At 45.3% G+C, this 17,803-nt stretch overlaps 1 protein-coding gene across 14 annotated transcripts in view; it reads left to right on the top strand.

The window, feature by feature from the left end:
- ARHGAP32 (Rho GTPase activating protein 32) overlaps positions 1–17,532 on the top strand; it is a 274,553-nt gene extending 257,021 nt beyond the window's left edge. For all 14 annotated transcript variants that reach the window (XM_084976599.1, XM_021063134.2, XM_084976601.1 and 11 more), the window contains 6 exons: positions 57–252; positions 2,617–2,762; positions 5,145–5,216; positions 7,752–8,624; positions 9,324–10,303; positions 11,617–17,532. In XM_084976599.1, coding sequence (XP_084832725.1) covers positions 57–252; positions 2,617–2,762; positions 5,145–5,216; positions 7,752–8,624; positions 9,324–10,303; positions 11,617–13,881 — 4,532 coding nt within the window. In that variant the 3' untranslated portion in view covers positions 13,882–17,532. The remainder of the gene's footprint in view (positions 1–56; positions 253–2,616; positions 2,763–5,144; positions 5,217–7,751; positions 8,625–9,323; positions 10,304–11,616) is intronic.
- Positions 17,533–17,803: the final 271 nt, after the last annotated feature.

Raw genomic sequence — 17,803 nt, 5'->3', positions numbered from 1 at the left:
TTTTCTTTCTTTTTTAGAAATTTATTTAATTTTTTTTCCTTTTTTCCGTTCTAAAGCTTCTCTTTCAAGACCCAAGTCCTTGCTGGTTTCGTCTCCATCCACCAAGCTGCTGACTCTGGAGGAAGCCCAGGCGCGAACTCAAGCTCAGGTCAATTCTCCAATTGTAACTGAAAATAAATATATCGAAGTAGGAGAAGGACCTGCTGCACTTCAGGGAAAATTTCATACCATAATTGAGTTCCCACTTGAAAGGTAAAATTCAATAAATCCTCCTTAAAATTTTGAGTTTCTGGCTATGTATTCTTTTCTTTTACTGTTACTTTTATGTTTAGTTAATTTTCTGCCAGTCCCAGAAAAACCTGTTCATTCTGCTATGGGTATTACTTCATAGGGACTGGCATGAGTGAGTCTCAAAAAGCACTACGACGTTGTGTCATTGTAAAGGAGAGGAAAGTCAGTTGTTATCAAGGGAAAATTGTTGGGAAAAATGATATACTTCCACTCTGTAGGCTGTGATTTTCTCTCTGAAATATGTTGTTGAGAAGTTTATTTAGAAATAAACTATTGGAGGAGTTCCCGTCGTGGCGCAGTGGTTAACGAATCCGACTACGAACCATGAGGTTGCGGGTTCGGTCCCTGCCCTTGCTCAGTGGGTTGACGATCCGGCGTTGCCGTGAGCTGTGGTGTAGGTTGCAGACGCGGCTCGGATCCCGCGTTGCTGTGGCTCTGGCGTAGGCCGGTGGCTACAGCTCCGATTGGACCCCTAGCCTGGGAACCTCCATATGCCGCGGGAGCGGCCCAAGAAATGGCAAAAATGACAAAAAAAAAAAAAAAAAAAAATAGAAATAAACTATTGGAGTTCCCATCACGGCGCAGCAGAAACTAATCCGACTAGGAACCATGAGGTTGCGGGTCTGATTCCTGGCCTTGCTCAGTGGGTTAAGGATCTGGCATTGCCACAAGCTGTGGTGTAGGTCGCAGATGTGGCTCGGATCTGGTGTTACTGTGGCTCTGGCGTAAGCTGGCAGCAACAGCTCCTATTCGACCCCTAGCCTGGGAACCTCCATATGCTGTGGGTGCGGCCCTAAAAAGACAAAAGACAAAAAAAAAATAAAAAAGAAATGAACTATTGTGACAGCTTATTCCAAAAGTAATGAATAAATAATGGCTTGTTTGACATTGGTTCCCATTAAGTCTGGGATAGATCAGCCCTTCACACAGTGCGAGCTCCTGGCCAGCAGCTCACTCTCGGGCCCACCCCAGACCCACTGAATCTGAAGTCTGGGGTGGAGTCCAGCAAACAACCTTTTGATAAAGACCTTCCAAGTGGTTCTGATATGTGCAAAACTTGAGAACCACTGTTGTTCACTCTCTCAGTGTCCCTTCTAGCTCTGATTCTCTGTTTCTATAAAGAAATGTATCTTCTTTACCAAGTTATCGTGGAAAGACTAATGGGTGCAAGTTCATTTTGGTCTCAGTTACTCCTTTAGCTATTACACAGGAATGTCAGGATTTCAACTCCCAGGATGGGGGAGTACTAATAAAGGTGCAGAAGTTGTTTCCATATCTTAGTGTACCTCTCCAATGTCCTTTCATTTCTCTTGATTAAAATGGCCCGCCAGGAGTTCCTGTTGTGGCACAGTGGTTAACGAATCCAACTAGGAACCGTGAGGACACGGGTTCTATCCCTGGCCTTGCTCAGTGGGTTAAGGATGCTGTGAGCTGTGGTGTAGGTCACAGACGTGGCTCGGATCCCGCCTTGCTATGGCTCTGGCATAAGCAGGCAGCTACAGCTCCGATTGGACCCCTAGCCTGTGAATCTCCATATGCTACGGGTGCGGCCCTAAAAAGACAAAAGACCAAAAAAAAAAAAAAAAAAGTCCCACCAACAGAAACTTAGAACATACTCTTTTACTTTGTCATTCTGACAAATTCAGCTTCTTGAATTTATATTTTACCTCTATAATTTTCTCATGAACTTCTTTATAGAACAGTGAGCAAGAGTGTTGATGCTGGGATACAGATAACCCTGAGCTGGAGCCCTCACCCCATCATTTACTAGGTTTACATTAAGGAAGTCATACTTCTTAGATCACAGTTTTTTCCTTAGCTGTAAAATGAAGGTAATAGTACCTATCCTATTTGGTTTTATATGACTTAAATGAGATGCTACAGATACAGTTAGCATAGTGCTTGGCATTCAATATATGTCAGTTATTATTCTTAATACTTTTCTTCTTTTTTGGCTTAACTCTCTTTACCCACGCCTGAAATCATTTTCTTCAACTCCGTTTTATTTTTGAAGTTTTAGTATTGCCTTTTCTCACTTATTTCACAGATTGCGACGTTGGATCTAAATATGACAATCTGTATAAAAATTATCTTCGTGAAACTAGTTCCTGTTATCAAAGTCCATACATTTAATTTCGTGTTCTCTCTTGCTCTCGCTGCACAGTTGAGCCACACTGGGTGGCGTGCGCCTTGGGACGGTGGATATTTACCGCATCAGCGGTGGCTCTCCAGGCTGTGTGGTTCTGTCCTTCATTTGCTCCTTTTTAGGAGGGAAAGATAGACCCTGGGAAATCTGGATAGAGATTATTTTTTTTTCTCTCATAGGAGGAGGCCTCAAAATAAAATGAAAAAATCTCCCGTGGGCAGCTGGCGTTCCTTCTTCAACTTGGGAAAATCCTCATCTGTTTCGAAGCGGAAGCTGCAGCGTAATGAGAGTGAGCCCTCGGAGATGAAAGCCATGGCCCTGAAAGGTGAGTCTTCTCTCCTGCCTTCGCTCTGCCGCCTCAGGAGCAGTTTGTGTCCTGTCGTGATGACCCTTCTCGTCGCGATGAGCCGCCTCCTACCCTGGACACACGTTCTGCACGTTGTAACAGACTCCAACGGGCTCTGTCCCTGCTGGGTTGTCACATGGGAATTGCCTTCTTTTACCAACTCTTTATCCTCAAATACATACCATATATAAATGTGTAGAAGTACCCAATTTCTTTTGGAAACCATATGGAGTATTATATAGGGTGAATGTGCTTAAAAATTCACAATGTATTTTTCAGGTAGTTTGTATATTGTTGGTAATAAAAAATAACTACTGTGGTGCTTACACTTATTAATCTACATTTTTACAGATTTTTTTAAAGTGGCAGAATCATGTTTCATCATGCCTAAAAGAGTTTATAACTCTTATAACCAAAGAAGATACCTTTTACTAGATCATTCACTGATGACAATATCTTACTGGATCAGATAATACTGTGTTGTTGAAAGTACTGCTATTTCAAAAATCATTTAGCTCGACTGATATTAACAGGTTCTGAATCTAGGAAGGATAGTAGTACTTCTCAGGTAATGTTAGAAATACAGCATTCAGTTTTTAATTCATCATCCAGTTTGCAGTCATATACTAAGCATATGCTAGATACTTTGACAGCAGCTTCTACAGATAGAAAATTAAGACACTGCCTTGCCTTCCTGGTCTTACTTGAGAGATCATATGTGTAAGAAAATAAAATTCCTGCAGAGTCATAGCTGTTGAAATAGCTATGTGAGGTTTATATGAGATATTTGTGGCAGGAATTGTCATTTCTCGTGTGGAGGGGAGCCGGTGGTTAGAAAATAGAACCTCTGGCTTGGGTTTTGAAGGATAAGTGGGGATTCACTTGATTAAGAAGGGACCAGAAAGATACTTCAGGAAGTGGGAGCAGAATGAGTGCCGGTGTGTGGAGCAGGGAGTGGGGAAGGACTTGGCGAGTAGGGTGGTACCCAAAGAAGTACAGCTCATTAGGTGCCCCTTGCCAGAGAGTTTGGGTTTTGTCCTGCATTCCTTGGGGGTTATGAATGGCTTCGGTTTGTAACATGATCGGGTTTGGGTTTAGGAAAGATGACTTTGGCAGCAGCATGGGAAATATACAGGAAGAGAATAAGACTGGAGTGAAGCTGGCTAGTAAATCAGGAGACAGTTGTATCGTTCAGGCAAGAAACAAGAAGGAGTGTCTGGACGAAGCTGGAGCAGAATAGATTCAAGAGGTATCTAGGATGCAGTGTCTGCAGGGCTCGGTGACCAAATGATTGGAAGGATGAGAAAGAAAGGACAATTTTTAGGTTTTGATTAAATGATAAGGGAAATGGTGGTGCTTGTATCTCTGTAGGGAGTAGTGGGTTTGAGAAGAAAGATATGTTTGTTTATTTTGAACATAGTTGGACCTGCCCAAGAGGTGATTAGTAATACAGGTCTGGAATTCAATAAAGGGGTTTAATCTAACTAGAAATACAGATGTGGGACTCATCCACAAACCAACAATGAAAACCCTAGGGGGTATGTTTTATGGCCAAGGAAGAGTGAGTGAGAGATGGGAGTGGGGACTGAATCCTGGAGAAAAGCAATGTGTGAAGACTGGAGAAGGCAGAGCTGTCATGAGCGGGGAGGGAGGAGAAACCTTGCCTAGACAGAGGACCCAAGAGCTGAGCACCAGTCGCCGAGGAGAGCCTTAAATAGAAAGTGTCAGCAGCCTCCAGCGATGCCAGGAGGTTGAAAGAGGATGAAAATACTGAACAAATAAGCTCGAACACGAATAATTAACCAGATGACCTGTGCAGGTTTCCTAGGGCTGCCGTAACAGGTTACCACAAATTACGTGGCTTAAAGCTTCAGTTTCGGAGTTTGGGCTAAAAACTGAAATCAAGGTGTCAGCAGGACCTCATTCCTTCTGAAGCATCCAAGGAAGGTTCCTTGCGTCTTCCTGCTCTGGTGCCACCGGGCATCCTTGGGCTGTGGTGGCATCACTCCAGTCCCTGCCTCTGTCCTCCCATGGCTTCTCCTCTTGTCCGTCTTTTCTTCTTAGAAGGATACCTAAATCCACGAGGAGATCATCTCAGGGTATCTGGTCTTTAGAAAATATAAAAGGAAGTTTTAAAATTCATCTCTATTCTCAAGTTCATAGTCCCTTAGAAAACAGATTTTTCACATGGAAAACTGCTTGAGAACAATGCAGCACATTATATAATATGACACAAAATTGATCGTGCTTGTAAAAATGTAATCACTCTGGAAGTTTAGATGTGTGTACAGAAAAACACTTCCTTTTCACTGCATGTGTAACAACGAATAAAACGTCACACCATTTGGTTTTGCTCCTCAGGTGGCAGGGCAGAGGGGACCCTCCGTTCAGCTAAAAGTGAAGAATCTCTTACTTCTCTCCATGCAGTCGATGGTAAGACTAAAGCATCAGTTTTATTCTAGAATATATTTCATAAAAGAATAATTGAATATATTTTTTGTATATACTGAATAAATAGGCTATAGACTATAATTTCCTAAAAATACTAGTATCTATTTAGTAATTGTCCACTGAGGTTTTAATATGGTACCAGTCTTTAATTTCTTCACTTTTGACATGATTTCTGTTCAGATTACATGAAAGTATTGACATGTTTTTTGTTAACCATTTATATTTACTCATGCCCAGTGGAAAATGGTATTTTTTTCTTTATTTCTTTAAATTTCACAATGAGAGCACGTTTGTTACAAAGTATAACATTAAGCAGTTTTGGAGTTTTCTTACAGCACCGTGGGTTAAAAATTCGGTGTTGTCACTGCAGTAGCTCAGGTTGCTGTTGTGATGGGGGTTTAGTCCCCAGTCCAGGAACTTCCGTATGCCAAGAATGTGGCCAACAAAAAAATTAAGCAGTTTCGATCTTCAGAGCGGTAGTCTTGTCATGCAAATTTAGCCTGATGTTCAATTTCATGTATAACATTGACAAGAGGCCAATCCTCAGCATCCGAGGATAATTAGTACCAGGAGAAGGCAATTTAAAGTGAATCTGCTTAAAATGGGGACCAAAAGTTTGTGATAAATGATTTTTATCGCATCTTGAAGAACAAAATGAAAACTTTTTGAACATCAGTTTTTTAGCTTCCTTTGGCAAAATCGTGTTATAGTTTCAACTCTGTACTAATTTGTAGAATGAGTGAAAGAGTACTTCAGTGTTGACTTGGAAGGGGAGAGAACATTTTTGACAAGACAATGGAGTAGCAAATAGGACACCCTCCACGTCATGGTTGGCTTGTATAGCAGGGTGGTAAAGAAGGCTCTTGTTGCAAAAATAATTAAGAGCTGCATCAGTTTCCCATGAGCTTTTCTTAATCCATTGGTATTCCAATAATGCTCTTTTGAAGTTTCCTGGAGCATCATCCTTGATCAACACTCTCATACTCTCATCCTCACGTAACTTCTGATTGCCAGGTCCTTGTTGACCAATGGCTCCACTTGGGATTCAACAAACCCTTGCCTTTCACTTCAGTTGGATGTATGACATCTTAACTGGTTTTCCAAGATTTTCCACTTCACTGCAGTTTAAGAGAATGATTCGTAAAAACAGTGCAGTGGGCTGGGTAGGTGCTTGTATGAAGCAGAAAATAATATTTGAGTGGGATTAATTTTATAAGTGATCAACACATTAAATATGACATATAGAAGATGTGTTTGTGTTAAGACTTGGAGTTCCTGACACGGCTCAGTGGTTAACGAATCCGACTAGGAACCATGAGGTTGCGGGTTCGATCCTTGCCCTTGCTCAGTGGGTTAACGATCCGGCACTGCCGTGAGCTGTGGTGTAGGTCGCAGACGCAGCTCAGATCCCGCGTTGCTGTGGCTCTGGCGTAGGCCGGTGGCTACGGCTCCGATTAGACCCCTAGCCTGGGAACCTCCACATGTCGCAACTGCAACCCTAGAAAAGTCAGGAAGACACACACACACAAAAAAAAGACATTGTCTGTCTTTTTATAGTACATTTTCACTGTGAGGATTCAGTCTTGGTAACAGAATGTTGAGACAGAGGACCTTTTTTACCAGTGGGGTGTTTAGCAAATCCTAAGATCACATGATACTCTACCACTCTTAAGGCCTCTGCCTGAGAAACTTAAAGCCTATTCTTGTTAAAGAAAAACAATAAAATTATTTTTAACTATCTGAAAGAAATCTTTTACTAAATTTATAGAAATGCTTTTTTTTTTTTTTTTTTTGAGAAGTTCAGTTTTGTAGACATTTGGGTATAAGGACTTTTCCCTACCAAAACAAAAGCAAAACCCCTTTTTCTGTTGACTATCCAAAGCATTATTTAAAGTGATTAGTTCTACCTTACAAGGCATGTATGAGGTCAGTGATAAACTAAGACAGAAAGAAATGAAAAACTTACCCAAAGTCACAACAAGAGTCCGTGTTGGACTAGTAATAGAATCTAGAAGTTCCTATTCTTATTTTATTTTATTTTTTTGTCTTGTTGCCTTTTCTAGGGCCACTCTGGTTGCATATGGAGGTTCCCAGGCTAGGGGTCCAATCAGAACTGTAGCCACCGGCCTACGCCAGAGCCACAGCAGCGCGGGATCTGAGCCGCGTCTGCGACCTACACCACAGCTCACGGCAATGCCGGATCCTTAACCCACTGAGCAAGGGCAGGGATCGAACCCTCAACCTCATGGTTCCTAGTCGGATTCGTTAACCACTGCCCCACAACGGGAACTCCTCCTATTCCTATTGAAACCATCAAATGCTGCATCCTCCCTCTGCTTGTACCAGCTGTGCTTGTTATTTACCATTTGCGTTGGGAGTTCCATCTGTGTGCCCCAAGACAATTACATTTTCTTACCCTATACAGTAGTTACTGCTGCACTAGGTAGATGACGTACTATGGTATTGTGTATTTACCCCATGACATTCATTCTGTGGTATCATTATCCACTTTACCAGGTGATTCCAAGCTGTTCCGACCCAGAAGACCCAGATCGAGCAGTGATGCCCTGAGTGCCTCTTTTAATGGAGAAATGCTGGGGAACCGCTGTAATTCCTATGATAACTTGCCCCATGACAACGAAAGTGAGGAGGACGTAGGGCTGCTGCATATCCCAGCTCTCGTGTCTCCTCATTCAGCAGAGGAGGTTGATCTGAGCCCACCAGACATTGGAGTAGCCAGCCTAGATTTTGATCCAATGTCATTTCAATGCAGTCCTCCTAAGGCCGAACTGGAATGTCTGGAGAGCGGGACTTCCTTTTTAGATTCATTAGGATACTCCAAGGATAAACAGAGTACCAATAAAAAGGATACAGAAGCGGGTGGTAGCCAGTCTCAGACTCCCGGAAGCACTGCAAGTTCTGAACCCGTCTCCCCTCTTCAGGAGAAACTGAGTCCATTCTTCACCCTGGACTTGAGCCCGACTGAAGAGAAATCATCGAAGCCATCCTCATTCACTGAAAAGGTCGTCTATGCTTTCTCTCCAAAGATTGGACGGAAATTAAGCAAATCACCTTCTTTGAACATATCTGAGCCAATTTCAGTGACCCTTCCCGCTCGAGTGTCAGAAGTCACCGGTACCGTCTCCAACACAGCACCTCAGAGTGCACCTTCTGCGGCCTGGAACAAAGGCAGTGAAGAAGATGATGTAAACAGATCCCCCACCCAGGTAGTAAAGATGAAGGCAAATGAGAGAGAGGCCCAGGAAGAGTGTGAGTCTGAAGCCCAGCCCCTGGGCCAGGTGGCTGCTGCGGAAGTAGACTCGCCAGGCAAGGAAGAGCCTGCTTCAAGCAGTCAGAGTAAGGCGGTACCTTCTGGACAGACTCAGACAGGTACCATTTGTTTTCCTCCATTCTTTCTTTAAGCTAAGAGGGATCTTCAACCCTGTATGCCAACTGTGCCTTTTAAGAAAGAAATTTACTCCACAGCTAGCCTTTAATCAAACAGAATGTTTTTCTAGGTGGTGCTAATGGCTCAAAGCCCTAAATTAGAATCACTCAAACAAAAATCCCCGAAGGGGTCAGTGGTCCTGCTTCAAATCTTCATAAAGTCCCCTTATCTCCTTGGACAGTCAGAATCCATGGATAATTTTTGCACAACTTCGTAGCTCTTGATTCTGTTTTCTCCTCTGATAAAATATCTGTGTTATATAGCCTTACAAGTTAACCAGCCAGCCTCCACCATCAATTGTAAAACCTATTCTTAATAACAATCTGAAAGCACTTGAAGCTTGTTTGCTAAGCAATCTTTTCTGAGCCAGATGAGGGACCCGCTTCACCCTCATCTCGGTAGCAATCCAAACAGGGATTGCAATCGTAAACACTCTTTTGTTTTAGTTTTCCTTCTGAACCAGATGTGTTTTCTACAGCATTTGCATGTGGGATAGAAGATCACGGATTGCCATTTTGAAGTATGGAAGGCACCTCTTTTTTTAGTGATCAAATGGGGAAGGTTTGGCTTTCCGTATAGGATAACACACGCTACCTTTTCACTGTCGTTTTTTTTTTTTTTTTTTCCCAATTTCCCACCAGGAGCAGATACCCATGACTCCCCTCAGGAGTCCGTTCCTGTCAGTTCAGTCTCTCTTATCCCACCACCACCGCCTCCGAAAAATGTTGCCCGCCTGTTGGCACTAGCGTTAGCCGAGTCTGCACAGCAAGCCTCCACTCAGTCATTGAAGAGGCCAGGGACTTCCCAGGCTGCTTGTACACTTTATGGAGACCTGGCAGTGGCTGCAGCTGAAGATCCACTGCCTGCTTCCTACTCTAGCGTTACTCTAGATAAGGCCTATTTCCAACCCGAGAGGTCCGCAGAGCACTTCCACCTGCAGAACCAGGCCTCTGGGAACTGTGACCAGCCAGTTCCAGAGACAGCAGCTACTGGGGAGTATGCCCCTTCCAGTGTCACTGACTCTGGGGAGCAGCCCCACTCGGCAGACTTACCTGGCAGTCAGCTGCATCGAGTCTATTTACCTGGGGACCCAGAAAAGGCCAGAGTCACCTCAGTTCCGTCAGCAGACCCTAAGTCTGATGAGCACGGAGGCTTCCCTGAAGACCAGTTTGCGAAGACCAGTGGGCCGACCGTCTCCTTTGTGGATCAGGATCAGCCTCAGCTCCATTTCTACAGTGGAGATCAGCCTCCTTCTTATCTTGGTGCAAGTGTGGAAAAGCCCCATCGCCCTTCAGAACTTGCAGACCAATCTCCCACAACTTCTCATTTGCCTCGGGACAAAATCTACCCTCCTTCTGGGTCCCCTGAAGAGAATACCAGCACCGCCGCCCTGGCTTACGTGAGCACCGCCCCAGCAGCAGCTGAAGGCAGCTCCAGGGACGCCAGCTGGGATGTGGTTGAGCAACCCACCACTGTGGAGTTTGTTGCCGCCACCCTTCAGCGCGCCCACAGAGCTCACCGTCCCCTTCCCCCGCCTCCTTCCCAGAGACCTCCGGAGCAGCTGGCAGTCTCGGGGCAGGTACAAGCAGCAGCCAGTATAGGATTAAACAACCCCCACAAGGTAAGAAGGGGGAGTCAGTGAGATGAAGTAGGATGTTTTCCAAAGATACGTTGCTTTTCAGCAGGTGTGTTGTCACCTTGAGTTAGCGCTGACATCTGTTTTTAAGTCTCGTGACAGGTTTCCATGAAACAGTTCCCATCTGAGCTTGGGATCTGCATTTACCTTGATGCTGGTTTTTCTCGGAAAAAGGAGCAGTTGTCACTTGCTGGCTGTGTTCTAACTATACCTGCTCCCTTTAGTTTCTAAAGCCTGTAGGTAGTTTCTTCATAGAAATACATGGAGACTCTCAAGGAACAGGTCACATTGGGGCTTCGGTGTCAGGGTTGTAGCGTTTTTTTTCCCAGCTCCTTCACTGACTCCTTGTGACTCTGGGCAAGTCATCTCACCACCTCTCCAGTTATTCATGTCTGCAGGACGAAAGCTCTTTATTGGTGGGAGGACATCTGTAAGACTTTCTGCCTTACAGACTTTTTAGAAATGCCAGAGGTTCCAGGGTCTTAGGACCTTTTGTCATTTTCTCAGCATTAACCAGCAGATTGTTCTGTAGTCAGTCAAGCATCTGTTTTGATGAGAATGTTATATGCAGAATGCTAAGATTTCTTCCTAATTTTCTCGGATTTTAAAAAAGCGCCCCAGGGCTTTTTGTGGTCCGCTCGAACTAGTAGAACTTCAATATCTATCGTGGAGACTGCTGTTTCTAGCGACAGCTTCTCCAGGAGAGCGTATTTGCAGTGTTGCAGTTACGACTGTGTTTGGCCTCTTCTGCCACAGACTAAGCTAGAGCAGCAGGAGGGAGGGAAAGACAGTGACTGCATCGAATGCCACTTTAGACAAGTCTCTTCTTTGTCCTTCCCTGGACTGGGGGGCTTAAAACTGCCCCCTGGGCAGCCGTGAGTCACTTAAGGAACCTCTCCAGATAGAATCAACTCTTTTTGTTTAACAAAAAGTTCTTGGTGTTGAGACTGGGGCTAGACAGACCAGGGGTATATTTTTTTAAGCCTGATGGTTATTCTGCTTTGGTCTGCACATTAAGATAGTGTCATGGGCAACCTCATCTTACATTTAAAACTTATCATAAATCAGAACAGCTCTCCGAAGATGGGGGTGGCTGCTATATCAGGTGGCAATTACAGGCCTTCTTTTCATGGCAGTGTGGTCAGGTCGGCCTCTGTCCTGTCTAGTGCCACCACATGGCTGGGGAAATTTAAAAGCTACCCAAATAGCCTACACTTGTGAGTTATAAATTTAATAGTGTTTGGTTCTTTGGAGGGGAGCATAAACAACAAACTCATGATGTTATCATCTTCCAATAGGTCCAAGGAGTAGTTGCAGCTCCAGAGAGGCCACCTGAACCCAGAGCCTTGGGTGACCCTGTACCTGCCCTTGTGGGTGAAGGCGGTGCTGCCGCGCAGTGTCCCGGCCCTGCTCCTGCTCTCCAGCCAGCCCTTCCCGAGAAAGTGCGGGAAGGTGCCAGGGCTCCCCCGCTGCACCTGCGCGCAGAGTCTGTCCCCACGCACTCCCCCTGTGGCTTTCCTATGCCCGCACCCCCGACCAGGACCATGGAGAGCCAGCTCACTGCGGCCGTGCACTCCAGCAGCACAGACACTCCCTGCAGCTCCGGTTACCGTCCCTTTGTCCCAGCTTCCTTGGCTTCTGGGGATGACGTTTTGCCTTTGCCCCTTCCTGTCCCACAACCTAAGCACGCCTCCCAGAAAACCGCATATTCCACCTCTGCCAGGCCTGATGTCACCCCTGAGCCCTTTAGTCCAGAAAACTGTCTGCATTTCAGTGTGACCCCAAACTGCCAGTACCGGCCCCAGAGTGTGCCCCCGCATCACAGAAAAGTGGGACAGCACCAGGCCTACGGCTCCAGGTCGGAGCCGCCAGCCTCCATGGGTCCCCGTTACAACACATACGTGGCCCCGGGAAGAAGCGTGTCTGGACACCACGCGAAGCCGTGCAGCCGCCCTGAGTACGTGTCCTCTCTGAGCTCCTCTGTCCGGGCCGGTTGTTACCCCGAAGACATGCCCCCGTACCCAACTATCCGCAGGGTGCAGTCTCTCCACGCCCCTCCGTCGTCCATGATTCGCTCTGTCCCCATTTCACGGACAGAGGTGCCCCCAGACGACGAGCCAGCCTACTGCCCGAGACCCCTGTACCAGTATAAGCCATATCAGTCCTCGCAGGCCCGCTCGGATTATCACGTAACTCAGCTCCAGCCCTACTTTGAGAACGGCCGGGTGCACTACCGCTACAGCCCGTACTCGAGTTCTTCCAGTTCCTACTGCAGCCCAGACGGGGCCCTGTGCGACGTGGATGCCTATGGCACAGTGCAACTGAGGCCCCTCCACCGCCTCGCCAGCCGCGACGTGGCTTTCTGCAACCCTAGGCTGCAAGGAAAGAGCTGGTACAGTTACCCCGGTTTGCCTCCACGTCCCCGGGCCAGTGTGACTGGCTATTTCTCTGCTAACGACCACAACGTTGTCAACATGCCTCCGGTCGCTGACGTAAAGCACACGTACACCTCGTGGGATCTGGAGGACATGGAAAAGTACCGCATGCAGTCCATCCGGAGAGAGAGCCGTGCCCGGCAGAAGGTGAAAGGGCCTGTTATGTCCCAGTATGACAACATGAGCCCGGCAGTGCAGGACGACCTGGGAGGGATCTACGTCATCCACCTACGGAGTAAATCAGATCCTGGGAAAACTGGACTTCTCTCGGTGGCGGAAGGGAAGGAGGGGCGGCACCCAGCCAAGGCCGTCAGTCCCGAGGGAGACGACCGCTTCTATCGGAAGCACCCCGAGCCAGAGTTCGACAGAGCCCACCACCACGGCGGGTATGGCAACGGGCAGTCAGAGAAGCCGTCCCTCCCCCAGAAGCAGAGTAGCCTCAGGAACAGGAAGCTGCATGACATGGGCTGCAGTCTCCCCCAGCACAGGGTGCACCAGGAAGCAAACCATAGGCAATTATGTGAATCGAAAAACGGACCCCCTTACCCCCAGGGAGCTGGCCAGTTGGACTACGGGCCCAAAGGGATTCCAGACGCTTTGGAGCCGGTCGGTTACCATAACTCTGGAGGGAAATATATGACATCAGGGCAGGAATCTTTAAGACTGAACCCCAAGGAGGCGAGGCTCTCCAAGGAGCCGGAGAGGCCTCGGGCTCGGCAGCCGCCTGCCCCCGAGACACACTCACGGGACTGCTACAAGGAGGAGGAACACCTCGCTCAGGCAGTCGTCCCTCCCCCTAAACCAGAGAGGAGCCACAGCCTGAAACTCCACCACACGCAGAGCATGGAGAGGGACCCCGGTGTGCTGTACCAGTACCAGACGCACGGCAAGCGCCAGAGCAGTGTGACTGCAGTGCCCCAGTATGATAACCTGGAGGGCTACCACTCCCCACCCCAGCACCAGCGAGGAGGCTTCGGCGCGGCAGCGGCAGTGGCAGTGGGGACGTACGCGCCCTCCGGCTTTCCCCACCCACAGAACAGGACATACGCCACGGCTCTGGGTCAGGGCGCCTTCCTGCCCACAGAGCTGTCCTTGCAGCATCCTGAGACACAGGTCCATGCAGAATGAGCCCTGGGAGCAATAGAGTTGAAGCAGCCTCTGCTGGACAGTGGACTGTTCTATTTTTTTCAGTAACCAAAAATTAAAAAATAAAATAGAAAGCTACAAAACCCCCAACCACATTTAAAACAAAAACAAAAAACCATAATAAGAAAAAGAAATCACTATCTTTTCCCCCTTCCCTGCTTCATCACCACCCCTTCCATCTACAAACTGTGTCATTTTTGTTATTTAAAGATCTGAGCGATTGTAAAGCACTGTGTTGAAAACCTAGTAAAGAAATTTGTTACAGACCGTACTTGCCATACAGGGCTAATTTTTAAGAGCCTGAGGACTGCCTTTAACTGAATTTGAATTTGACTTTGTCCTTTTAGTATTTGCTGAATACTTCAGAGCAGCTGAGGGCCACGTCCCAGGAGGTCTCTGGGTGTCTGTTGTGTTCCCACTCGATTTCTCAATAGCCATGAACCTCACCCAGAGTGACTCTCGTTTTTCTCATTTCATTCCCCCTGTCTTAGAAGGGGCTGTGTATTAAATTAGAGGGTAGAAAAAAATAACTTTCTTCCAGATCCTTCAGATAAGTCTATTGGACATTGAGCAAATTATACCCCCCCCAAAAAAAAAAGGAACAGCCTCATTTCACTGCAGAGGGATTTTTAAGTTAGGATTGAAGAAACTTGTTAGATGGAAGTCTAACTGACCTTTGTTATCTGGCACCAGAAAACGACCTCAGTGCTCCTGAGCTGTTGCCTACCTTCATTTCTTTTTTCTTTTTTTTTTTTTTTTCTCGGTAATATTTAGTAAATTGTGATCCTGGTGAAATGTTTCACACCATTTGTTTTCCTAAAGCAACTGTTTTTTTCATTTAAAAACAAAAACCAGCATGGTTTGCCTGGATAAAGACACGGAATTTATCATGACTACAAATTTACATGTTAATTTGTTTCTAAATCAGGTTTCCCGTGACTCTTTCAAGTAGCTACATCCATTAGTAAACTGAGCGTTCCCACAGTGACCACTTAGCACAGCCGGTTTCACCCGCTGGCATTCTGGGCAGCGACCATAAGTGTTTCGCTGGAACGGATGCTGTCCACATTCTAAGGAGTTAATGTGCTGTTTCTTTCCTCTGTCCGAGTGCGATCACAGTCTTACTGTAATTGCCATCTACACCAGCATTTCAGGTATAGTTCTTGTAACGCTGTACACATGTTCCACATGTTTGATACCAAGGACTTTCTTTTGAAAGTTGCATTCCATTTTCTCAACCCACCCCACCATGTCCACCAGCCTAGAACGCGGTCCTGTATTTACAGAACGAGGTGAGATTGTCATGTCATTCCATAACTCTTAATAATACTTGATTTTTTATACATTCACATGTTTTAAATGCTCAGTTTGTAGAAGATCCTAGGGGAATTTCATTCCATTTACTTGATGGTTGCTGCTCTGGCTTTTTAAAACTTGGAATTAACTTTTATTTAGAGCAAAGGAAAATCTTTTAAGAGGCTAAATTCATGCTGCTATTATTGCTGTGAAATTGTATAAAGCTTAGGGTTTGTGCCAGTTTTTTTAACCTAAAAAAAAAAAAATCATGTGATTGCATTTTAAGGGTTTCTATTTAGAAAAATAAAGTTTTAAGAGCAAGATATTTACTTATATGTGGAAATATGCTATAAGATTTTTCTTTCATTCCCCCAGAATTGATCAGAGATTCAGTAAAGGTCATGGTCGAAATCCTGAAATGGAAAAGGCCTGTGGAAATTCAGGCCTCTAGATTCAAAGTGCAGACCGGCCTGGCTTTTGGTCCCAATGTCAGGAAAGCTAGGATAGGATGCTTCCATTTCGAACCCGCACATCAGGGGCTTTGTGCAGGAGTTTGCTCTTTGGTGAGTATGCAGCACTCATTTTTTTTTTTAAGGCATAACCACCTTTTTGTCAGTAGGCAACCCATTGCCCCTTTGAGATTAAGCTCTCACCCCCAGCACGGAGATTAGAAGGGAGCAGGTGTGCCCCGGAGGCAGAGATGGCTTTAGGAACTGGGAGCCCAGAAGGATGTGGCTGAAGTCTGTCCAGTTTTAGTATTTGTGGATGTGTCACACACATTGTTTCCTTTTGAAACTGAAGTCTGTTTTATAAATACTAAGGTGAATTCCTTAAAGCAGTTACTTTATGAATGTCCTGTGGGTTTGGAAATAGCAGGTACATATTTCGAATACAGGATAATGACTCACATTCCTGGTGTATGTGTGAAACACAAACTGTAGGTAAAATACGGAGTTGTTTCACTTAGCGTAGCTACAGCCTTAACTTGGGGTTCAGTTATTTGCCTGTATCCTTCCCTCTCTGATCTTGTGAGGAGACAGTGGATGGTAGGTCACCGTGAGCCACGTTAGCTCAGCATGGTTCACCTTGTGTGTGACTTCACAGATCCAGTGACTAAGTGTCATTGCTTTTAAATTTTGACAGAGCGTTACGATCAAGGAAATGGAGCTGCCATTGAGCCCAGAATTTAATTCTGTTGGTATTTTCACAGCCACGTCTCCAGGTTTTATCTTTTTGGCAAACTTCTGATAGCGCAATTGGTTGGATTGAAATAAATATCCCCTGGATGTCTGACCAGAGATTTTGCTGACAGCCCCAGTGTTGCCATCCTCTTTGAGTAAATTTCATCTAAGCCTTATTGCGTACTCTATTCAGTTTCCTTCTAAACACGCAAGCCCTGGGATGTCCCCAAGGATGAGGCCTGCACATTTTTTTATAAGGGGAAAGAAAGCATTTTTAAAAGTCAGGGTCAGGCTGAAATATACTAGGACTAATTCTATGAAGAAGAGGGACCCTTCATGTGAGTGGGGATAGAAGGGTAGGTTATTGCCATATCCGAAGCAGCAGTAGATGCACACAGTGTAAATTTGAAATCTGCCCTTTAGTTTACAAAGGAGCCTGCCAAGTCCATATACCTGTTCCCAGCCCTTTCAGTCGCCCAGTCAATACGCTGGCAAAGTATCGTCTGAACAGTGTGTGTAAGGAATGATAATGAAAGCAAAAGTATGTCAGAAAGTTACTTCCAAATGGTTAGAGGCATGTGATTGTTCGTGCCGTGTGTTCCAGCCATGTCAGGAATGGTATGTTTTAACTGTGCGCAAGCGAATGTCCGTGCGCACAGCGGGTCTTTTTTCCTTTTTTGATTAGTACTATTAGTGCTCCAAGAATAAAAATGGTTGTTTTACAGTTTAGATTCTAAGGTAGCAAAACCTGATTTTTCAACCATGACCTGCATGAAGAGAAGCATCCTAGGAAGTCTTAGATCATACTTCTGAGTTCTTAACTTTAATTTATATAGTGTTTTTTATGTTTTAATATTTTTGTGAACTGGTGTAAATTGTTAATGCATATAAGCTTGTGTATTTTTGTAAATAGTTTGTGATTTATTTCTTGCCCCATATGTAAATATTTAGAGTCTCATTTCTTCAAAACTTATTTGAAGCTGAATTGTGGGTTTGGGTTTTGTTTGTTTGTTCCTTTGTTTGTTTTGGTTGGGGTGGGGGGAGAGAAGGGATTTTTGTACTCTGATAATCCAGATGGAGATATCTTGTGGTTTAAAGCCAATGTCCCACTGACAGCAATTCAAATACCAACAAAACTATTTCAGGTTAAAACAGACTTCTCTGTGTATGTGTTTCCTTTTTAACCTAATACGAATTATAAGAGAATAGATGGGGTAGTTGGGGATACTCAGACCAAAAAATTAGTGTTGGTGTGACACAGATTATTCTACCAAAAGGGATGTTATTTTATTTGAGGGGAAGGATTTAATATCTCCTGTTTTTATCTGTCACAGTGTGTGTCCTGGCCACATTTCCCCCAGGTCAAACAGTGGAGTTAGAACTGCAGAAACCTTGGAGTTCCTGTTGTGGCTCAGAGGGAACGAATC

The sequence above is a fragment of the Sus scrofa genome, chromosome 9, assembly GCF_054392235.1.
Source record: "Sus scrofa isolate SSC_HxYL_T2T_F1_AM1 chromosome 9, Sscrofa_HxYL_maternal_Yorkshire_Landrace_v2.0, whole genome shotgun sequence".
NCBI classification, from domain to species: Eukaryota; Metazoa; Chordata; class Mammalia; order Artiodactyla; family Suidae; genus Sus; species Sus scrofa.
This window is presented reverse-complemented; position numbering and strand designations above follow the sequence as displayed.